The 25,385-nt window shown below is 38.4% G+C and overlaps 1 protein-coding gene across 1 annotated transcript; it reads left to right on the forward strand.

The window, feature by feature from the left end:
- Window positions 1-38: 38 nt before the first annotated feature.
- Window positions 39-25,379, forward strand: LOC113057720 (cohesin subunit SA-2-like; the record flags this gene model as incomplete). The annotated part of the gene is given in 31 exon segments (XM_026225217.1): window positions 39-245; window positions 14,087-14,219; window positions 14,323-14,401; window positions 15,327-15,470; window positions 15,663-15,759; window positions 16,964-17,040; window positions 17,157-17,361; window positions 17,439-17,590; window positions 18,554-18,627; window positions 18,746-18,869; window positions 18,984-19,082; window positions 19,253-19,332; window positions 19,804-19,911; window positions 20,118-20,229; window positions 20,643-20,760; window positions 20,871-20,974; window positions 21,081-21,173; window positions 21,269-21,358; window positions 21,469-21,594; window positions 21,596-21,673; window positions 22,279-22,349; window positions 23,014-23,101; window positions 23,564-23,644; window positions 23,737-23,769; window positions 23,771-23,830; window positions 23,909-24,083; window positions 24,453-24,592; window positions 24,684-24,785; window positions 24,874-25,022; window positions 25,110-25,238; window positions 25,355-25,379. Coding segments are annotated over 30 exon segments (3,057 nt in total), but the record flags the coding sequence as incomplete, so codon positions are not given.
- Window positions 25,380-25,385: the final 6 nt, after the last annotated feature.

A 25,385-nucleotide genomic window follows, 5' to 3' on the forward strand; every position in this document is an offset into this window, starting at 1 on the left:
CGAGCTCACTGCAATCCCTCCACTGTCCAGCAGGTGGCGGCTCTATACCGGCGGTTTCTCTGAGTGATCGGAACAACAAACCGAACGGAGCAAGCGGGGTAAGAGCGTGTCCAAAACCGCCTCTGACCGCCACTTTCAAACTACATCCATGAAATAGCAGCGAATGCGCACTTTTAAGCCACTGGAGTCCATCTAGCTCTTCGAGAAGTCCTTATAAACAATCCGGAACCGACCCTGACGATCCGGTAAGTGGTAAAATGGCGGAGAGATTTATAGAAATTAGTGGCTTTAGGGTTATTTGGATGATGTGTTAGCCGCGCTAGCCTGGTAAGCGAGGGACAGGATACGAGACGAGCCGCCGTGCTTCCGTTGCCGTGTTTAAATAATAAAAAACACCTCTCCGTGCTCATTGGGAATTTTAACAAGCATGTTATGGTTTCACGAGCGAATGTAGTTTGTGTGTTTTGTGGCGTTTCATTGGTAAACAGTTAGCTAAGCGGGCTAACCTTACCCTGCACAGTCAGGAACACAAATCGAGAGGCAAGATGGAGGACGAGAACGCGATGTTTTCCCCCCTTTTCCGATACGGAAAGCCTGATGTCGCACCTATTTTGCTAATTTCATCATATTGTCAATTTTAAACACACTCGCTGTTAATTTTACTCTTTATATGTAAACATGTGGTCGGTGCGTGTACGTAATAACTGGAAACGAGCGGATCCAAAATGGAGAATCCCGAAAACAGCTGTGTTGGATCGACTTCAAGATGGAGATTTTTTTTTCTCGCCCATTCTGATCGTTCTGTCAAATTGTAGCGCGATTTTGCGACTGTAATCTGCATTTGCGCTAGCAGGCTCGTCGTTTAACGGTGAAAATTGTGCGTTGGAAGTAAAACACCGCGAGTAATGAAATACTATCGTGGGAAGACGTGCAACGAGGAGGAGTTCGCGAGCGTCTGATCTCAGCACTCAGCTTCACATACTAACGTAGCTCCATACATTAACAGATCCCATTATATCTGACTTCTCTGGACGAGTGGGTCGTGACCCAAAAATGGGTCTCGCTTCTGTTTTGACAGGTTGCTAAAACAATTCTTAATGAAACTGTGTAACGTTAATGGAGCTTATGTAGGACAGAAAGTGAAATGTGCCGATCAACTTTTAAACGGTGGAAGATACACTTCCCATGTCTTTTGTTGTTGACGTCAGATGATGTGCGTCCAATCAAACTTTACGGTATTTTGGCGCAAATTCATGTTACTTGGTAAACTGTATATTACCGATACACAATTTGTTGTATGTTGTTATTAAGTTTGGGAAAGTATAAATAGGATATGACACTAACATGCTATTCGCAGGATCTGTGCAGTTATTTGCTGTATACAAAAATATGATTTTGTTTACTTGCCTTAGTGTACAAAGTGAAACCCAGTTCTTTCATTATATGATAAGAGGAAGCGGATGTTATAGACTGATTTTTTATATATATGGAGGCCACGTCCGGTTTACAATTACTATGTGTTTGACAGATTATATACACAACTGATCCGTTCACACGTTGGTAGCGAACATGAACTGGAAAGCACGAGATAAATAATGATGCGGTGTTAGATTTGAGCTAAGCTGTCATTCTCGTGTGTGTGTCTCACAATGGCTGTGGATAGAAGCGCCATTTGCCGCCACTTTTTCTTCGAACGCATTGTCGATGATGATGCCATGGCTTTTGAATAACGTTACCCGCCAACTATATAACACTGCGCTTTAGCGAGTCTGTGCACCGCATTTAAATGCTGCTTATTGTTACTTGCAGGGTATTATATAACTGTTTATATCACGTTCTCCGCACATGCTTTACCGTGCATTTTGTGCAGTGATGAACATCATATTCGTCATCTTTTTTTTCGAGAATGATAATGTACTCTGTGATTATGCTATTTAAATCATTTCACACACATTGGTGTGCTGAAAGCCGCACCTCTTTATGCAATTAATTCGAAGTGTTGCGGGTAATATAGAGCACTTGTTTTCTTTGGAATATTTTAACAGTGCATTAATTCAAAATATTAGTATAATATTCATTTAACAAACTAAATGATCCGTTTGAAATAACAGGCAGTGTCTTAATGCGTCATTTTTACAGCGGTGGCCCGGTTCCTTCCTTGCTTTTCTCTCTCTGTTCATGTTTACGTCCACAAATGTCACTGGCGGGCTCTGATTGGATGAGGGGGGAAGGAGGACGGACGTGTTACTTCCTTATATGGGCACAGAGGAAGACCAGAAGCGCAGGCTCTCGGGGATGTTTCCTGGAAACTGTGGAATCTGGATAGCCAATCAGCAAGGACGCCGCGCTATATTAATGACTCAGTGAACCGCGCCCACTTGTTTTCATTCTGAACTGCGGGCACATCTTCAGCGCACGGCCCAGAACAGCCTGCATCACATTCATGGCACTCTTTATCACATTCTGCGTGTCATCAGTGCGGCTCCGGTCTTTACGTAAAGGAATTTCCGCCTTGCATGATTGTCAATCGACAGACGCCAGTTTTGTGAAGAAAATGCAACTTAGTTGGACTTTGCAATAAGCATCTATAATTAAACTGTTTATTTATACTGATGCACTACCATGTATGTCATGAGATTACTGAATAGCATCTTGCTGCTCAGGAATGATCGGACTTATTTTAAATCTTATTTTTAATGCTTTATTCTCGCTTTATTTATATATATATATATATATATATATATATATATATATATATATATATATATATATATATATATATATATATATATATATATATATATATATATATATATGGTGATTAACCTGCTGGTTTTGTGTAATGCTAATTCAATCATTGCACTCAATCACGAAGGATATGACTTAAGATGGTCAGTCTAGTTATTTTTTTATTGAGGATTGTATTGCAAAGTAAATGCATGAAAAATGTGAGAATTATTGTTAAATACAGAAAAACGTTTCCACAAACCTTTAATTTAATAATCCAAAATGGGTGTAATTAACATTTTAAGATTTGGCAGAAATGCTCTTTTGCGTGATGTGCTTTGTCTTTTCTTGCAGTTCTGTAATAAAATAAGGCGGTCAGACTCTGAAGTATTTTGCATACACACACATTAAGCTTGCATGCTCTCCTTTTAAGTCTCAAAATATACATTGGAATGTCATGAAACCATTTTCCTTGGTTTCACAATACTCTGTTAGAAATATCAGTGTTAAATGTTATATAAATAATAAAGTAATAAATAATAATAAGTAATCACAACAATCCCGTGCTGTGGGCACAACCATTGAGACAGGGGTGCAGATGATGTATAGTTACTCTACTATATGAAACTTATGCTTTTCGAATGTGGAAGTGTGATAAAAGCCTATTCTCCGTACTCGCGCTGTTGTGTTGATTTAGTGGTATTTTTAAGAGTTATTTTTCAATGTGTGTTATTTCCACAATGCTGTGAGGTGAGGAAGTGAGTGCCTCTATAATAAAAGCTAAACCTGCTAAATCGTTGATGAAAATGTTTGTGACGGCACAAATGTTATCTGCTCTTTAGTGTTCTGTTGCACTGCCTTGATCTCGTAAGAGGGGAAGTAGTATTTTTCCTTTATAGTTTTAAATTCAGTGAGGGGTAAACTTTATTCATTCAGTCATTTATGTACTCTGAGCATGGAGTAATAAGAGGAAAAACTTGTACTTCTATTTTTATATTGGGATTCCTGCTACCACATGTTAATGGAATTGCAGTATTTTTTTGTATTTTATTGTAAACATACACATTTAACAAACATAAAACAAGCAAAAATGCTTATATAACTAGAAAATTTAAATGCAACAAACAAACACCTACTATTACTGTTGGTTTTCACTGACACAGTTTACCCCAGTGCTTCTGAAACACTTTACTTACAACACAATGCCATTTTGGTTGTGAGGGGGGATCTTAATTTTATAATTTATAATAGTATATGCTAGGGATGGGCATGATTAATCGACGATCGATAATTGATCGTTAAGATTTTCCTCGATCATGTTAATTAGTTATCGATTAATCTAAAGCATTTTTTTTTAATCTAATGCAGGTTGCGTTGCGTAGTGTGAGTCTTGAAGCAATTAAATGAATTTCACTGTGTGGCAGCAATTAAATATTTTACCACCAGGGTGCAATATTTGACACCCTACTCGGTTATTTGTGATCTTCCGTTTTGATTTCAAAGAATAATCATGAAGATGTAACGTGTGGCGTGGGACCATTTTGATTTAAAAAGCGAACTAGTTAACTGCAAACATTGTGATGGGGTGTTTAAGTACAACTTGGCCACGACTCAAATGATGTACCTGTGCATCCCAGCAACGTCAGTTCCCTTAGAGTGGGTGTTTTCGGCGGCTGGACTGACGGTCACCATGGTTGCGGTCGCGTCTGACACCAGATCATGTCAACATGCGGTATTTCTCAGCAAAAATTCGTAGACTCGTGCAGAAGTTGTATGCTAGTTATTAAAGTTAGTTATTTTTCATGAGGCTTTAAGGAGCATAATTTGTTACGTTAGCGTAATTGTTAGGAAGGCTAATATCTGGCCTTTTCTTCTGGCTTGGATAGTTTTGAGTTACATTTTAACAAAATCTGTCAGATCTAAGTATTATAATGGTTTTTTTTTAATGTTATTGTTTAACATGATTCTTTTATCATTATTATTATTTTGGAACAAATGAGGTCTCTGTTTAAGAACGCCTGCTAGCAGCTGCAGGTTCTGCTGCTTTAGAGCACTGCATATGCACGCGCATATATGTTCGGTTTGCCTGAACGTAGTTTAACTGTCTGCCACAAGTTGATCTTGTAATAAAGGTCTCACCGAGGAAAAACACGCTGTATTTTTGTATTCATTGCATTTTTTTATTATAAAAAATAAATAATTATATTATAAAAATATTAATGATTAATCGATAGTCGATCGTTAATTCTCCCGACGATCGACTAAGAAAATTTAATCGAATGCCCATCCCTAGTATATGCAGCAAATAGTGTATCTGTATTAGCTATTTTATTCCTTGTTCCTGACTCCTGACACAGTTTACCCCACATTAGTAAAATAATGTCCAGCCCTCTACATTGCGAGTTAATCACTCGCATATGCGACTAAATCTTCACTCTAATACTAGACAGTGGCTAAAAAATTCTCTGATTTTACTCGCCAGTGTGTGAGTTGGAGGCTAAGTATAAGTTTAGCCCAGATATATGTTCACTCGCCGAACACTCTCTGACTGAGAGTTTCTCTCTCTGTCATGCGATCTATGATACTTCTGTTTAGGGCTGTAGCTATTGAATATTTTAGTAATCGAGTATTCTACCAAAAATTCCATCGAGTAATCGGATAAAATGTGTTTTTGCTTAATTAAAGTGCAATATTAATTATGCAAGAGAAAATAAGACTCCTGGGTCTCTTAAAATGAACAACTAACTTTCCCTTTTTTAGAAATGTATTTATTTATTTTTTAAATGCATAGAATGTAATGCATACATCAAAAATAAACAATTCAATTCAAGTTTATTTGTATAGCTCTTTTTACAATACAACTCATTACAAAGCAACTTTACAGAAAATTATGTTTCTATAATATTTAGTAGTAGCTTATAAGTGGTGACTCAGTTTGTGCACGTATGACAGGATTTTTAGAAAAATTAATGCAAGATGTAGTCTGCCAGACGATGAACATTATTAATATTATTAATAATTAATAATTATTATATGATGCAGTCACACTTGTGGCAATATTTGTTAGTTCTGTTTGTTGATTCAGGGTTAGCATCATCTGGGGCATCATTAGCATAACGTTTAATTAGTATCCATTGTTTCTCTGTCTGTACTTGTACTGTGAACAAGGACAAAGTTGACAGATGAATTAAGTGCATTTAGGTGCCATTCAGTTGGGGTTTTAAATAAAGCATTTACTGAGATGCACCTTAAACATTAAACACATAAAACATTAATTCAATTTATCTTTTAATTATTGAAAATTAAGCAAACTTAACTTTTTGGTAAACAAAGGGGATTTACTATTAAAAAAAAAGCATGACAGAAATGTTGTGTGATTTAAACCTTAAAAAAAAATAATGTTTTTTTTTTTGTAGTAGGCTATGTACATTCTGCTGACTAATAGTAATACACATCTGGCAAATACACTAAACCGGACTTTTATTTTGACGGTTTGACGTACCTTTACAGTTCTGTGTATGTGATGTGAAGCTAGTTTTACTCAAATAAAACGGTAAAATGCTCATGAAGTGACTGTCAGAGCAGTCCTGGAGATGTTGTTCATGTGTTCACGTCTTTATTTATTGAGACAGAAGACGCTGAAATCACCGCGAGTTAGGGCTGCACGATATTGGGGAAAAATTACATTGCGATATTTTATTTTTCTGCGATATATATTGCGATATGAAATCTAATCTAATTTTTTCTTACAAACAAAAATGGCATGAGCACACTTACATTTCTCATTTTAAATGATTTAAACATCAGAGTATTATTTAAATTAGAGTAAATTATTTGTTTGTAACTTTAGGATATAGTTTGAATTGTTAACATAAACTAACATGAACTTACTATAGTCTTAATGTTGAAATTAACAATGTTGTAGAAGTTCAGTTTAGTAATAGTCAATGTTAAATAATGTAGTTAAATAGTTTAATAAATAGAACATTATTGTAAAGCGTTACAGATTTTTTTTAATACACCAATTCAAGACGTCTCATGAGTTCAGTGTTTGACAGGTCAGTTGTTTAAGCCATTCATTAAATTGAATTGGTTCAAAGGAATCATTAGTTCGCGAATCAGACGTGTACAGCATCCGTTGTGTAATTGTCTCTGCAGTTTAGGATATCGCACAAGATTTGACAACACAGAAAACATGTCATCACAGAATTATAATTTTTTTCGACACCATCGTGTCAATTGATTTTGATTAATATGCACGAGGGAGAGAGCAAGACAGCGCTTGTGTTGTTTGAAGATGGTGAAGTTGAGCGTGCGCGCGCAGCTGGGGCTCTCTCTCTATCTCTCTCTCTCTCACGCTCTCTCGCTCTTGCGCACGCTCTCTCTCGTGCTCCACTGCTCTCTCTCTCTCTCTCTCTGCTCGTTCTTATATGCCCTCTGTTGAACTGACAGGACTTAAACTGTTCAATTAATCCGCAAATCATATTCGTCAAGGGCCGGGGAGCAGCTGCCCGTACAGTTAATGAATAACGGATCAACTACGACAGCCTACATCGCACATCCCGCGATGTGGCAATCGCGGATTCGTACATCGCGATATCGATGCTTAAACGACACATCGTGCAGCCCCACCGCGAGTGTCACGTGTGCAGTGTGCGTGATAAAGGAAGATGCGCTTCTGCTCCATTAACAGAGACTCGCAGAACATGCAGGATTCATATTTAAATAGACTTTTCCGCCTTAATATTTACAGATATTAATCCTAGAGCTGTAATCGGGCCTTAAAAGTTAGGCCCGACAGGACCCGAGCCCGACAAGTTTCGGCCCGAGCCCGACAAGTACATTTTCATTGACAGCTTTTTTAAAGCCCGAACCCGTTTACAGCCCGACATTATTCAAATGTGTGCACGCACACAGCTCTTTTGCCTTTCGTCAACAGTGAGTAATTTATTCATGTTTTAACATAATTTACTCATAACTTACACCTGCTCAGCATTCATTTTCGCATCTTTCTCGCGCTAATCGAAACACATCGCATGACCGTTTACCTCGCAAACCGGAGCGCAAGCCCGAGCCCGCGTAAGATGATAGAAATTAAGATCTTCAGCTCTAATTAGTCCATATCTTGATTTGATGTAAGTGCAATGACCTATTTTTGATTAATTCATTCAAAATTTGGCGAATTCCGTGCCATTCTGCGTTAAACTAAATTCCGTTTTTATAACTGGATTCCGCGATTCCCTCCGCGTTTTCTGCATGGCGGAAATCATAGGGTCCTATTTGTGTTATGCCAGCTGTATCTTGCAATGGACACATGCCACAACGTTCTATTTACGTTTGCCCGTGCCCCCAAATCAAAACACTGCTGACTCCTTGCAGTATGCGATTTCGGACACAGCGCTTGTGTCTCCTTTCGCTTTGTGGGTGATGTAAATGCTTTGTGTCACATTTAAAAAATCATTGCGAAAGAACCTGACGTGAGATTTTAGGCTTCAAGGCAGAGGAATTTGCCTCGATCATTTTTTGTAATCGAGTTACTCGAGGAATCGTTTCAGCCCTACTTCTGTTAATCTCAATGGATGCAGAGCATACCTGTGTTTGACATACCGTAAACTCTACTGTAAAGGCGCACCACTCTGCGTCGCTTCGGTGAGAGCAGAGAGCGAGAGAGTCTTTCATACATGCAGAATTGATGCGCTACATGTAAATGTTGTATTTTCCTATCAAAATAATTTAGTTCCTATTATTTTGTTTTTTGTAAAATTGTAAAAACTGTCAGGTTTTTGGGTAGTGGGCAAGCTAATGTGCAACGACAATCTCATTGGCTGGTGCTCAACTATTATCGTTCCCATTTTGATTTCAGCAAATAATTTCGAGTGAACACACACAACCTGATTAATATTCATGAATCCAGTAGCTTGCTAATCCTTAGTGTGTTTTATGTGTTTAGAAATGGTATAATTATTTTTATCATCTTATAAGTATTATTGTAAGGCACCCCCCCCCCCCCCCCTTTTTTTTTACAGAATCACTGAATGACCAACAAAGCACCACCACCAGTCCAGTTCAAATGTTCATTTAAAATATCTATGCATTCGTACGTTATCCAAGTTTTAATTCTAATTAATAAAGTTATTTCATTAAATAATGCTTGATTATCATATAATGCTTCACTGACTGATGTTAAGAGTGTACTTTCAGATATTTAAAAAGCAGTGCAGTTTTTTTTTATTTTTTTTAAGCAGGAATAAAATAACTTTTCATGTGTACCTCAGACATTTCTGACTATATCGTCCAATGACAAAAAAAAGTGGAGGCAACACTTCACAAAATTTAGCATTTATCAAAGAAATTCATTCTTACAGGTTTAGTATTAAAATAATTGTTAAAAAAAAGATTGCTCCTTACCCAGCTTAAGAGGCAAATATAAATGAATTGATTGTTTGTTTGATTGCCTGAAAGTGCGTAAAGTGCAGTTTCTCTGAAACATCTCAGCCAAAGGTGTGGGACTGTGTGTTTGTCTGAGCAGTGGCAGATAAACAGGACTGTACAGCGAACATGAGCTCATTCTGTGCTGATGCTTTATGCTGTTTTTGTTCACCGATATGATCTCTGAAATGTTAATTTTCCATTTCTCTAATACCGCATGTGTATGTCACTGATGTAAATAGCCAACAGCATTTAGTTCACAAGTATGCTATTTGATATGTGCTGGCCCAGTGTCCTCTTTCAGTGTGAATCATGGTAGTGTTATATGATATTATTTATTACAGTGTGTTGTTGTCATGAACAGGCGGTTTTGACATCAGGCATATTTCACTGCAGAGCTATGGTCCACTCATGGACTGATAATATCACATTGCTCTAATATCTTCCTCCTCGGGTGTACGTGTTAAAAAGATAGTCTTTAAGTCTGAACTAACTGGTGTAAAAAACAGTTGTAGTTCACAGAGAAATGATCATTTCTGTCCTTTTAGGCCATCCTTAAAAATATTCTTGTTTGCCGTAACCCGACCGACCCTGTCAATTTAGGACCGACTCAATTATTATTATTATTTTTTTTATTTTAGTCCGAACGACTTGCCGATTGTAAATCTGCGTTGACAGACCAATTTTTTTGTTTTTACTCTTCAAACTACTAATACAAAAGCAATAAAATAATATTAATTATATTTAAGTAAGTATTGTAAATATATACATTTTCTAGGCCTACATACAAACGAAGGCTATCTTCCTTAATTAAAAAAAAACCTGTGACGTCTATAACGGATGTCACACTATTCCTGCGTTTCATCTCATATTCTCATTTAGGGCTGGGCGATATAAAAAAAAAAGATATCTCGATATTGTCAACATTTTTACGATATTCGATATATATCTCGATATGTTTGCATTTGCATTTAAATAATAAAAAAAAAAAAACATGATTTTCTTTGCCCATTAAAAAAAAAAACTATTTAGATTAAACAGCTAATTTAAGCAGTTAAAAAAATCTACATCAAGAGATCACTTACTGCTTTTTATTAAATGAATACATGTAGGCCTATATGTAACTGAAGCAATGCAAATTAAGTACAGTAAGTGCATTCTGTCAACTTTTTAGTAAGTATTTAATTTTAATTTTTTTAACAAGTTTTTAAGCTAAGAACACAAGTCTCTGTCTGTGGTTTTAAGAGAAGCTCTGTGGCATGAAACTATGTTCCTACTGACATTAAAAACCCTGTTAGATGGGGAGCTAGTTGCTGAAGCACAAAGCTATTTCTTATATATAATATATAATAATATATATATATATAATGAATACCAAATACTTTTGCGTTCTCTCTGTCTATATTATGGAAACTGGTAAACATATCAGTGAAATTCCCCAATAGTAATTCCAAATGGCCATAGCCTATGTTTCTCTATTCAAACATCAGCGGTCGAGTAAGTGCATTTATTTTGCAATCACAAATGCAAACAGTACAGTTGAGATCTCACGACAGAACACAGACCGGCTGAGAGACACTTTCATTAGATTGCTCAATTCCAGCTTGTTAGTGTTTTCAGATTATCGTCGACGGCTCTTCTGCAATGAGGAGTGAGCATGTGCGCATGGTTGCCAGATTGCTTAAAATAAGCAAACACCGGGTAGAAAATGTATCCTTGTAACAGTGGAGCTCTGATTCGGAGATTTCAACTCTTGTTATCTGGCAATCGCTGTCATTAAGCTCTCGTAGTAGAGGGGCTTAGAGCAGTCAGCAGTTACAGGTTCCTTTTTTGGACATTCGGCGCGTTATTTTGGGAAAGTATGCTTGAATTTGAAATATTTGATATACTGATATATTCAAATTTTACATCGTCGTCATCAAAATTATTCCGATACTATCGCTAATATTCGATATATCGCCCAGCCCTATTCTCATTCTCATTCAAGTCAACGGTTCGCGCTTGGTAATGATGGCTGCAACTGAAGTAAACCAAATGTTCGCGGTCACTGTTCTAAGTCATACGGGTTCGGGCACCATAATACATCTAAAAATGCATTAAAACAGCTCGACACCGCTTTAACTTGGCACGAAGTTCTGGAAAAGCTGTGCCCAGATCTTTTCCCATCCCTTCATCCCTTCTAAAACCATGTCCGTGTCGACTGTCACTATGTTCAAAAATCTATTGCATGAATCGATTGGACCAACCAACACAAGGTTCGAAAATTAAAATAGGAAATTGATTTTAACGACCTTCTCTCGGAGCGCGTCCAGGTTTTTTTATTTATTATTTTGAACACGCGTCACACAGCAACTGCAGCTTCGGACACACGCATAACAGCAAATAATACTTCTGCACACTGTTTCTCTTTTTACAACAGAAATGTGAATGTATTCAGACAGTCTCATGCATACAGATACAGATTCGGGCTAGAATCGCCTAGGGCTGTCAAAATAGCTGAAAAACTAAATTCAAATTTTTTTACTTAAATATGAATTGTATTCGAATTTAAAATGCATAATAATTTCAGTTAGGGTGAAGAAAAGCTTTTTGCTTCTCTTCTGAGGCCTCAAGATAGCGCATCGAGCAAAATATTACTGCACGTTTATTCAAAGCATTAGAATACATGACTGTGAAAAAACAACATAATATTTAAAATAATTTTTATGAACAATTATTATTAAGTAAGTTGCTTAAAGAACTATAAAAAACAGCGTCATGTATACATGCATTGTTAAACCAGTCACACAATAATTTCTTTTCATTTAAAAACATGAGATGCAGTGTGATGGGGAACAAAATCCCAACATGAAGTCTCAATATATTTTTAGAAAATGTATTTAAATACATAAATTTTACATGTCTTTCTAAACATGCGGCTCTCTTGTGCGAGATGCGAGTCCAACGGCTTCTCTCTATAAAATGCGCAAAATATGCATTCTGTGTGAACGGCCTGGTTTCAGTTTTGATGTAAACAAGATCTTCTCCACAATGATGTTCTCTTTTTTTTTTTGTAGTGGCTTCAACTGGATAGGCTAACATAACCGTATAATGCAATGCCACATACATCGTCATCGCATCTTGTGCGCCACTGATAAAGTTCGAGTACACTTCGGCCGTCCGCACACTGTCTGCATTATGTCCTTTTCGTCATCTGCGTGTGGGCATTTTTTGGACGGTTCGCGTACTCGAGGTGAAAGACGAGGTGTACACGAAGTTGCCTTTGAGAGTTGTGTAGACACGGCTGTGCGCGGCGAGATGGAATGGAACACAGACTGTGAAGTACTGGGGGGCTCATAAAGCAGCTTCCTTATATTACCTATATTTGTTGTTATTTGCCGTATAAAACTTTAGACATACAAAATTGATTTTACAATCGATTCAAAGAACACTTGTCACTCAAATCAAACAGGATTTTATTTCACAAAAGTAGCAAACCAAGAAAGCAATGTAAACGGTCTCTCATTTGTAGGTTGCATTGATACCTAGTGTTGGATGCAAGTAAAACAGTATAACAGTACCTCATTTTTTTCTTCTCACCGGAAATTCATGCAATAAATATGTTTTTGACAAATATTTAAATTTGTTGGTGGTCTATATAGCCTGCATCAAAATTAGGTTTGCAATTATGCGCCCGAAGGCACGAGTTGAAAACCCAGTCAGTGACGTCACGATATGCTAATTTGTTTAAATTCATACCTACATCATCACCATCACCAAAATTTTCCTTTTTTTTTTTTTTACATTAAAACTTAAAAAAATATATATATAGACCGACCTACCGACCCTTTTTTTAAATTACTGTTCTGCAAACCAAAATATTTTTAAGGATGGCCTTATTTATAAGCAAATTTGAAGAGATACTTCACCTACAAATAAAACATACTCAGCCATTGACTTAAAACACATACTTTTAATAACATAATTGTATGTTCCACAAAACGAAAAAGAAATAAATCCATACAGGTTTAAAATGAAACAATGGAGATCAAATGATGATGATGATGATGATGATGATTATTATTATTTTTGTTGTTTTCATTTTGGGTGATCTGTCCCTTTAACAGCATTGTCAGAATGCTGTGTTCTTTGTCATGTTCTGGTCTGAACCCCTCTGTTGGAGGGTAGTCTTTTGTGTAAAATATGGTCTATAACTTTTAGTGTAAGTATGCTTTTAAATATTCTTAAGAAATGAAGAAATAATTCTGAAAATGATGTCCCATTAAATATCATTGTTGTTTTAAATGGTGCTATTACTAGAAATAAGATGTGCACCTGCAGCTTTCACTGGAGTTCCTTCAGTCTGACTGAAAGAGTCTCTGTCTGAGTGATCAGCTCAGGAGCGGGGAAATAGAGACATACTGCCCCACTGTGGCTACAGTTTAACTGCCTTTATTCACCTATCCATAATGACAGACTGATCGAAGTTGTAGACATAAAACAACCAAACTGTTTGTTTTGGAGGCATTTTAATTTGAATAGCCCACATATACTGCTGCATTTTTTGTATAATAAGCATGAATGTGAGAACACATTAATAACATGGCTTGACCATTAGAATTCAGTAACAAGTATACACAAGTGTGTCAGAAAGGTTTTTAATTTTGTGACTGGTTACTATTTAACTTTTGATGAGACCTTGCAAACTGTGTTTGTGTCAACACTGTACACCGTGACATTCAGACTGTATTAAGATGAACCTCTCGTCGCTTGAGAACATGAAAAACTGACAGCTGATGCATATGAATATAAGCCAGCAATTAAAAGCCAGGGTTGATTTATAATATTAAGCTGGCAAGAATTCATAGGTTTCTGATGTACGTGTGCCTGATTTTAACCTCTTAACACATAAGGATAATGTTTTTGCCCATTTTGTGTTTGAATGTTTTAGGTTTATGAGACAAAAGTACCTGCTGTTGCCCTGTGTGTATGAAGACAACGCCCTTGATTAGTTGAAGTGGACCAGAAGATGTTAAAGAAATGATAGCTGCATCGGAATTACAAACAGAGTATCATTTCGCTCAGTGAGTGCACAGACACACAGGAGTAATGAATACAGATTGTGTGCATGCATGCGTTCACACATTCTCCTGCACTCTGATAATATTGATCTATTTGTGTGAACAGGGACACTGACACCCGATTCTCATCAGACACTGATTTCGATGATCCTGATGGGAGGAATGCCGTCATCGGGAAAGGGAAGGTATGAGTGGACTCTGACATTTTTGATTATCAGAAAGACTTTACAAGATTTCACAAGGTTCCTATAAATGGCCTTTTACTCCTATTCCATGGAAATGGTTCTGGAGCTAATTATTGACCTTTCATGACTTAAGATCATGACTTAAAAGGAATAGTTCACTTAAAAATGAAAGTTTCTTCATCTGAAAAGATTTGGAGAAAGGCAGCATTGCATGGATCCTCCAAATGATCCTCTGCAGTGAATGGGTGCCGTCAGAGAGAGAGTCCAAGCAGCTAATGAAACCATCACAGTAATCCACACGACAGTTTGTAATGCATACAACTTCAAACTATTGCTTATATTTGTCCTCTACCCATAATATCGCTTTCTTCAGTGAAAAAGTCATAATTTAGGAGAGAAATATGCACAGATGAAGCACGGTTTAAAAGAGAAAACAGTAAAAAAAAAAAAAAAAAATCAGACAAATTTCTGTGATATTAAATTTTTTTCACTGGAGGAAGTGATATTGTGAATAACTGACTCTCATTCAGTGGACTCTCATTCAGTACAGAGGATTCATTGGTGAGTAAGTGAAGTAATGGTAATTTTCTCCAAATCTGTTCCTATGAAGAAACTAATCCATCCATATCTTGAATGACCTGAGCGTGAGTTTATTTTCAGCAAACTTATTACGATACGAATAACGAATGATGAGGTAACCATGTTTCTGTATAACCTGCAAACAAGCAAATTAGTTTATATAACATTTTTTTACCCTAAATTAATTTAAATCAATACCTTTGTACAAAACTCTTTGCAACCAATTTGCACATGATATTTGGGAACTTATTTGGTGTGGCCGTTATACCGTTATACCAATTGCTGATTTTATCACTTTTTCACTTGTGGAGGGATTGATTCATTTCATTATGTCATTATGCTTCAGGCGAAGAAAGGAAAGAAGGGCCCTGGAGAGAAGGGGAAAGGAGCGGGGAAAGGAGCTGGACGAATGAACGGTCACCACCAGGAGAATGGCATGGAAAATGTCATGCTTTTTGAAGTGGTCAGGCTGGGAAAGAGTGCCATGCAGGTCAGTAAGCATATGACCGGCTTTTACACTGCCTTCTGTCTCGCTCTGGCATTCACATCTTAAATTCCCTCGTGTGGGTTTGTGGCTTCTGGAGGGATTTGAGTGTTGGCAGGAGAATATGCAGACAGATGTACCGCTGTGAAGTCGAGCAGATTTTGACCTTTGCAAGATTTCTGCTATCCTCTTTTGCAGTCAGTCGTTGATGACTGGATTGAGTCCTACAAACATGACAGAGACGTGGCACTTCTCGACTTGATCAATTTCTTCATCCAGTGCTCTGGCTGCAAAGGTTTGAATGTCATTCTTCATGTGATCTGGTTTGAGCTTGTAGATAATAAATGCTACATGACAGACATGATAGTTCTCCCAAAATTAAAATTCTTTCTTTTTTTATTTAGAATTATTTAATTCCAGTCTGCATTATTTTTTGTGAAACAAAAAAATAACATATTTTGAAGAATGTTTGCACTGCTGCCTTAAATACAATGAATGGGGACTGGGGTTATTGAGCTCCTAAAAGGACATTAAACCATGATAAAAGTGGTTCTCGTATTATATTCAAAACTATCTTAATCCATGTGTGAGCTTTGTGTGTGGAACAGACTAAAATCATGGACTAAGCCCGAATCATTACTTGTTCAAAAACAATTTGATATTTTTTGGTGTTGATTCTAGTATAGTTAGCTTAGATATCATCAGTTGTCAGAATAGTTATAATTCTCCTTGTGAAGTTTCATTATATGGAAAAAAATAATTTAGCTTTCTGCTAAATATTTCTGTTCCATGAATAAAGTAAATAATCACAGAATTTTCATTTCTGGATGAATGTTTCTTTTTACGTTTTTCTTTTTCGTTTATTAAAAAAAAAAAACTTGGTACACCTTTAAAGCTGCAGTAGGTAACTTTTGTAAAAATATATTTTTTACATATTTGTTAAACCTGTCATTTTGTCCTGACAGTAGAATATGAGACAGATAATCTGTGAAAAAATCAAGCTCCTCCTGCTCCTCCCAGTGTCCTATTGCCATTTGCAGAAATTCATCCGCTCCCGTTAAGAAACAACCAATCAGAGCTGCGGTCCGTAACTTTGTTTGTGTTCAAAATGTAGAAACATGTATATAATAAGTGAGTACACCATGAATCCATTTTCCAAACCGTGTTCTTAGCTGGTCCTGAATCACTAGGGTGCACCTATAATAAGTGTTTATATTCAGACTATTTTAGATTGCTTCGGGGGTACCGCGGCGGAGTAACCCAGTACCTTTGTGATTCTTCATAGACATAAACAGAGAGAAGTAGATCCGGCTACAATGTTCTTCCGCAAGACGCAAGCAGTTCTGTTTATTAACCGCTAGAGCGTCAAAAGTTACCTACCGCAGCTTTAAGTCTTGAGCTAAACATAAACTTATTCTATCATCTGTTTTGTTTCTTAAAGTTATTACTTTTTCAAACGTACCAAGCTTTCAGTCTTATTTTAAGTGTTATCTTTACAGGTGTTGTCACAGGTGAGATGTTCCGCAACATGCAAAACTCTGAGATCATTAGGAAGATGACAGAAGAGTTTGACGAGGTAAACTTCACGCTTCAGCCCTGAAAAATGGCTTTCCTGAAGAACGTGTTTCATCACCACTAGTGTGTATTCTATGTATTATTTGTGCTAACCAGTGAGAGTTGATATTATTGCAGGACAGCGGTGATTACCCGCTCACCATGGCCGGGCCGCAGTGGAAGAAGTTCAAGTCTAGTTTCTGTGAGTTTATTGGCGTGTTGGTACGGCAGTGTCAGTACAGCATCATCTACGACGAGTACATGATGGACACGGTCATCTCACTGCTCACCGGTCTCTCTGACTCTCAAGTCCGAGCCTTCAGACACACCAGCACACTGGCAGGTCAGTATCTCTGCTGCTTTGTAAATCTGAACTTTGTTTTGATTAGTCCAAACAAGATGCATTTTTTTTCCCCATAGCTATGAAGTTGATGACGGCCCTCGTGAATGTAGCTCTGAACCTCAGCATCAACATGGACAACACTCAGCGGCAGTACGAAGCAGAGAGGAACAAGATGATTGGCAAGAGGGCCAATGACAGACTAGAGCTTCTACTTCAAAAACGCAAGGAGGTGAGTGCTGTCTGAGACAGAGATGGTGAATATGTCTGAATAAACTCTGCATGCTGACGTTGTCTTTGAGCAACCGTGAAAGCTGAAAAGGGAAGAGTGGATAAGTGAAGCTTTCAGAGGAACGGGTTTCATTGCACTTTTCCCTGTGGAGACTTACTTCCCTTTGCGTGAGGCTGCCAGGCCACTGCAGCGTTTGCTGCTTCTTTCCAAACACCTACGCCTCTGTTGGCCAACAGCCACAAAAGCACACGACCACCCAAACAAACGCTTTCCCCCTCATTTAAAGCTGAGTAAACATGGATAAAGTAATTTAAAAAAAGAATCCTATTCTAATGAGAAAGTGTTATTGTGAGGTCTCTCGGGTCAACCACAGAGCTCGTTCTGTCAGCATCCATGAGGCTAGAGCTTGCCTGAGTACGAAAGCTGTTTACTGGCGCTGTATGAACTGGGTTATGTAATAACAGGCCCTGCTGTTACACCATCTGCGTGTGTGAGTGAGAGGTTTTATTGATGTCTTGATAGTATTGCATTAAACCACGTGGACACACAGAGAAGTTTAGTTGTAATATTGTTAGTTTAGAGGAATATGACAGCATCTGTAGAATGCTCTCGATTGATGTATGTACAGAAAAACACTTACAGGTCAAGTCAGTGGAGCAAGCATACAGCACTCGCACCATAGATTGTTTTATTGCTTTATTTTATACAAACTGAATTGTTTTCTGTATAGTAGCAGATTGTATGTATTATCAAATATAACTTATGTGACTATTGACTATTAGAATAGTAGGTTTCCTCAGTATAATGGCTGTAATGAGGTTGTTGGTTTTTTTTTTTTACATTTTTAGTTTAATAGCAATAAGATATACTTTAGATTTTTAGATGCAAACTTTTGATTAGTAATGCAGGTTGCCATTTACTGCCTACAGCAATGATTATAGTGCATTGTTATTTTCTTTACAGTTGCAAGAAAATCAAGATGAGATTGAGAACATGATGAATGCCATTTTCAAGGGTGTCTTTGTTCACCGATATCGGTACGCACTCTCATAAATGTTGATTTTCTACCAGCACAAGCTTAAATCACCAATTAATACTTCAGTGAATACTCCGTGATACTCTGTGGGCTTAAGTACTTCTGTTATTCCTCCTCAGTGATGCGATAGCAGAGATCCGGGCGATCTGCATCGAGGAGATTGGCGTGTGGATGAAAATGTACAGTGATGCATTTCTTAACGACAGCTATCTGAAGTACGTGGGCTGGACGATGCACGACAAGGTGAGGATTCAATCTTTTTTCTTTAAACCCTAAATATAGAGTCAGATGGAGTTAGTCACGACACAATCCTGGAGTTGGAACGAAACCATTACACTCTTCCTTTCTCCCTCTCAGCAAGGTGAGGTGCGTCTGAAGTGTCTCACGGCTCTGCAGGGGCTGTACCATAACCGTGAGCTCAATGCCAGGCTGGAGCTCTTCACCAGCCGCTTCAAGGTGAGAGAACCATCTGGAGATGCTTCTCATCCAAAATAGAGCAAACACAGAACCTAGTCATCAGAATACTCCTTTGTGAAATTATTAAGATTAATTCAATGACTTTGTCAGTTTTTATGGATCTTTTCAATATTTTAAAATAAAGTGGGTTGTCTGTTTGTCTCCATCAGGACCGCATTGTGTCCATGACGTTGGACAAGGAGTATGACGTTGCAGTGCAAGCAATAAAACTGCTCACATTGGTGTTACAGTACGTGTAAAACATACTTCTATAGCAGTTTCTTGCATCTATATTTTGCAATTATATTTTATTCGACTTATAAGTTGGTTATGAGTTAGAAAGAACACAAAACAATTGTCAAGACAACACATCGTTCATTTTTTTGTTGTTTAAAGAGTTTTTTTTTTCAGCAATGAAGCAATTACTGATTAAAAGTGGTAGAAAGATTTTTAACATGATATTTAACATATGTATTCATCAAAAATGTATAAAAAATGCATCACTATCGAATATTAAGCAGCACAACAGTTTTTTCGCATTGATGATAATATGAAATGTGGCAGCAAATCAGCTAAATCTTTCAGAGTGGTTATAACATCAAAATAAACCACTGTTCACTAAGTGAAAAAAAGTGAAATGTGCAGGCAACACTGTAGACACAACCAGCTTTGATAATCAGCATGACAGGATGCTCATGTGCTGTTGTTGTTTGGTTTACAGTAGCAGTGATGAGGTTCTGACTGCAGAAGACTGTGAGAGTGTGTACCATCTTGTGTATTCAGCCCACCGGCCCGTCGCTGTGGCAGCAGGAGAGTTCCTCTTTAAGAAGTGAGTTTCACTCATCCTCACTCACTCATTCATGTCCCATGAAGCTGTACAGGAATCATCACATTTCTGCTTTTCTATAAACCCAGTCTCCGACCTACTCAAATTCATTAAAAGAATTGTGGAGATGTGTATGAACAGACATGGTGATGAGACAACACTAGCTTGAGGTAAATTAAATAGCTTTACATTTTCATCTTTGTTCGCAGACTGTTCAGTCATCGAGACCCTGAAGATGACAGCATGCCCAAGAGACGAGGCAGACAGAGCGTGAATGCCAACCTCATCAAAACCGCTGTCTTTTTCTTCTTGGAGAGTGAGGTGAGATAACATCAACAGCATCATTGTGAATCAAGTGTCAGTCAATCAAGTCCGTGCTGTTCATATGATGAAGTTGAAGGGTGCCAATTTTAGTTCAACCAGTGCTATTAAACAGAATGGCAAAAATTATGATTTTTAAATAGTTTTCGCAGAAAGCCTCCTGCATACAACGTTAGCTGTGGTGTTTCAGTTTTCTTCCATTGTAGACAGTTTAAGGGAAATACAATTCAATATTGAAGCATTGGAAGTCCTGAAAGTCTCTATTTTAAAACCCAAAATGGCAGATCTGTATAATTATGTTCTAATTTAAATCATTCCACACTGTATTTAAACAAACTTATTTTGACATGAAAATAGCTCCAGCTACTGGCATGTCATAAAAATTTTTACTACCTACCTATATATATCCTCAGCTTCACGAGCATGCAGCCTACCTAGTGGACAGTATGTGGGACTGTGCAGCAGAGATCCTGAAGGACTGGGAGTGCATGATCAGCTTACTACTGGATGAGCCACTGCCTGGAGAGGAAGGTCCGACCCAGTGACACACCACCAGAACACACAGGGTTGACTTTTACCTGCTCTAAAGGAAGTGGGAGATTAATTACCTTTGTGTGTGTGTGTGTGTGTGTGTGTTCCAGCTCTGACGGACAGACAGGAGACGGCTCTGATAGAGATCATGCTGTGCACCATCCGTCAGGCTGCAGAGTGCCATCCTCCTGTGGGCAGAGGCACAGGCAAGAGGGTAAGACCTGATGCCACACACATCGGCCAGCCCTTGAAGACAGATCCCTGCTCTCACACATTAACTGTTACATGCTGTTCTCAATACTCACTTGATCTTGTTTCAGGTTCTGACAGCGAAGGAGAAGAAGACTCAGCTTGATGACCGGACGAGAATGACGGAGATCTTTGCTATAGCATTGCCAGCATTACTTGCAAAGGTTAAAGCCTGTTGAAATCTAAAGCAACATCAACTGGTATTTACAGACCATTGAAACTGATAGATGTTTTTTTTTCTGTCTCTCCTTTCTTACAGTACTCTGTGGATGCAGAGAAAGTGACAAATCTGCTGCAGCTGCCCCAGTTTTTTGATCTGGAGATCTATACCACAGGGCGTTTGGAAAAGGTCTGAATTGCATATCGTTCAAACAGAATAAATGCGCTGAATGAACAGATTATTTACAATAGGCTGATTGTGCAGCATACAAATGAAAGCAATTTTTTTTTCTTACACAGCACCTGGATTCATTGTTAAGACAAATCAGAGAGATTGTGGAGAAGCACACAGACACAGATGTACTCGAGGCTTGCTCTAAAACCTACCATGCCCTGTGCAACGAGGAGTTCACTATCTTTAACCGGGGTGGATATCGCCCGTAGCCAGCTCTTGGATGAGCAAGTGGACAAGTTCAACAGGCTACTGGAGGACTTCCTGCAGGAGGTGAGGACAGCGGGTGGCTCAGGGTGGAGCGTCAGGAGCACTTTGATGTTTGGCAAGAGTATATTTATATATTGTATAGATGAGCCTGATTAGTTCTCCATCTCTAACTTAACTACTTAATTTAGTAAAAAAAAATATTATTGTGTTGTGTTCTAACATAAATCCAAGTGAAATCTAACAATTTGTTAGACAATGGCAGTCAGTAAGTAATTAAAAAAATAACAGTAGCATCTGTGTGCGTGCGTGCGTGTGTGTGTGTGTGTGTGTATGTGTGTGTGCGTGTGTTTGTTTATATTTGTATAGGAAATGTTCAAATATTTCAGATTCCGTTAAAAAAAATCACAAACACAAGACTGCATATTTTGTGAACAACCCTAAAAAAATGCATATGATTACGTTCTTATGTACTTGACCCTAATATAGCCTTTATTATTCAGAGCATTTTTTAAGACAGGCCAGTAGACTTATCTTACTAGTCAGTCAGTAGTAAATTTAACTTCCCTTGTACTCAATTCAAACTACTTATTTCTTAATGTTGCCACAATCCAACAGAAGCTGAGAAAGTTGCAGATGTCTTTATATATAACTTGTTTTTTTTCCCACAGGGTGAAGACCCAGATGAAGATGATGCTTATCAAGTTCTGTCCACACTGAAGAGGATCACAGCTTTCCACAAGTAAGGCTTCCCTGTCTCACCTCCCTGAGTATTAAGCCCCTTTCACACTGCGATTCTGGCAAATACACGGGTAATGTGTCCCGGCAATTGTTCCCGGGTCGCTAGATTTTGCACTTTCACACTGCCAGTGATTACCTGGAATATGTGAGTGCTTTCACACAGAACCCGTTAAGGTCCCGTAACCACAAGTGACATCAGTGTGTGACGTGGAATGCACGAGTCGAAAACATTAGACACATTATACTTTCACTGAAGCTAGCGAACGATCTCAGCTTCAGCACGGAAAGTGAGGAACTAACTGATCTCTGCTTCATTACAGTTTGCTCATATTTTTTTGTCACAAACTATGATCTTCCTTCAAAACACCTGGTAAAAGAGTCGGGCAATAACGTGCGTCATCAATTCAACACGGCATTAGATCTGGCTTTTGTTCACACAGCGATCGTCCCGGGACTGAACCCGGCAATTTACTAGGTCCCCAACTCGGAACCAATCCCGGGACGTGTTTGCTTTCACACAGAATGCGACCCGGCAATGTTCCGGCAATTTGCCGGGTCTGGCATGCAGTGTGAAAGGGGCTTTAGCAATTGTTTACCTTTCACTTTAGGTGAAGGCTGTAATTTACTTTTCTAACACCCATTCCAATCCTTTTTTTTGTGTTTAGTGCTCATGACCTTTCCAAATGGGACCTCTTCACCAGCAATTACAAGTTACTGAACACTGGTATTGAAAACGGAGACATGCCTGAGCAGGTATTGACGTGCATATGAAGAATTATTGAGGTAGTGCCTGACTGGGCCAGACTTAATGACACTTTTCACAATTGTTACTTTATATGAATTGTCTTTCTCATTTAATAGTAAATTCATGTGTCACAATTGAGGCTTCTGCTTTCACGATTGTGATTATTTCTCATACTTGCAACTTAAGATTCATCGTTCTCATAATTGTGATCAATTTATATATAATTGACTAATTTGTGTGATTGTGCCTTTTTTAGAACGCTATATCTTGAAGCCTCACAATTGATTTTGTTCACACCGTGATTTTGTTTCATATTTTTTTACTTTATCTCACAATTACCTGTTTTTCTGTATTTTGTTTTTACTCCGAGACAACCAAGCATATGTAGAAATAACAGCTCGAAATCAGCTGAAACTTTGCTTTTGCGTCATGATTGTTGGGTAACATCACTGTCTCTCTGGACGTTTCAGATTGTCATTCACGCACTGCAGTGCACACATTACGTCATTCTTTGGAGTTTAGCCAAGGTCTCTGAGGGCACTTCTAAAAAGGTAGCTCCCATTCATATGATTCGTATGCATTCATCCTCTCGCCTTATTTGCTGTGGTTTGTTGGATGTCAACAAAGCATTTGGTCTCTGTAGGAGGACATGTTGACTCTGAGGAAGCAGATGAGGGGCATTTTGTCTAATGTGCCAGCGTTACCTAACCAGCGTTAACACCGCCGTCAAAGAGCAGGTCTGTATCAGTGGTCACAACAAGTCACTATCCCTCATTCCTCAAACAGCCTGTACCTGAGTGTATGTTCTCCCTCAGGCCTTCACCATCCTCTGTGACCTGCTGCTGATCTTCAGCCATCAGATCGTCTCAGGTGGGAGGGAAGCTCTCGAGCCCTTAGTATACAACCCCGAGGCATCCCTGCAGTCCGATCTTCTCAATTTCATCCTGGACCACGTCTTCATTGACCAGGATGAAGACAGCAACAGCACAGGTCTATCACTGCTAATGGCATAATGACTTTCAGTTAGAACCAACAGGCTTTGCTGAATGGATTTAGTTCCCCTGGCTGTTGAATGCGAACACTAAGACAACACAAAGGAAATTGGCTTTAGAAGCGTTTAATTGATTTAGAGATTAGAGACTCCTAGCAACACTTAATCCTGTTGTGCACATAGCTTTAGCTGAAGTAGACAGACTAGTTTAAAAGGAGAGTTGTTGGACAAATATCAACTTGTCATGCTTCATTTGTTGTCAGTAGCAGCGTTTAAAAGGTGGCCACTAGAGGGCAGCAGTTTTCCTTCTAGTACAAGCTGTTTCATGAGCAGTATTTGAAGGTCTTTTTCCCTTTGTTTTCGAACAGATGGGCAGCAAGATGATGAAGCCAGTAAAATCGAAGCTTTGCACAAGAGGCGAAACCTGCTGGCCGCATACTGCAAACTCATTATTTACAATGTTGTTGAGATGAACACTGGTGCAGATATTTTCAAGCAATACATGAGGGTGAAGTCTGCTTATTCTTTGAATATGCATTGTCAGATCATGCTACACTTTATTATTCACTTAAATGCAAGTTTCTCCGTTTCCTGTCCAGTATTACAATGACTACGGTGACATAATCAAGGAAACTATGAGCAAGACGAGACAGATCGACAAAATCCAGTGTGCAAAGACACTCATTCTGAGCTTACAGCAGGTCAGTGACTATAAGGTTTGATATCTGCCATCAAAACGGGTTTTACTCGCAGGTCCTTGACATGTCTTTCTCCCTGTGCTGAGAGCAGCTATTCAATGAGATGCTGTCAGATCTAGGACCCAGCTTTGACCGTTCATCCTCAGCTTTCTGTGGCATTAAAGAGCTCGCTCGACGCTTCTCTCTGACATTTGGTCTGGATCAGGTCAAAACCAGAGAGGCCATCGCTATGTTACACAAGTAAGCTTCCATTCATTTCCTCTTGGCAGAAAAACCAGTTGTGTGTCGAGTTGCATGTTTACACCCCATCTTTCTTTCTCTTTAAAGGGACGGTATTGAGTTTGCTTTCAAAGAGCCCAATCCTCAGGGGGAGGGACATCCTCCCCTCAACTTGGCTTTTCTTGACATTCTCAGTGAGTTCTCATCCAAACTCATGCGTCAGGACAAGCGGACTGTGTAAGAAACCATTTATTGATCTCAGCAGGGGTGTTTATAGTTGTGTAAGGGCACTTTGTGGATCATTCATTAGCAGTTGGATCTAATGTTGGTCCTCTCTCTCTCTTTTCCCAAAGGCACATGTATTTGGAGCGCTTCATGACATTT

The sequence above is a fragment of the Carassius auratus genome, chromosome 39 (assembly GCF_003368295.1).
Source record: "Carassius auratus strain Wakin chromosome 39, ASM336829v1, whole genome shotgun sequence".
Classification (NCBI taxonomy): Eukaryota; Metazoa; Chordata; class Actinopteri; order Cypriniformes; family Cyprinidae; genus Carassius; species Carassius auratus.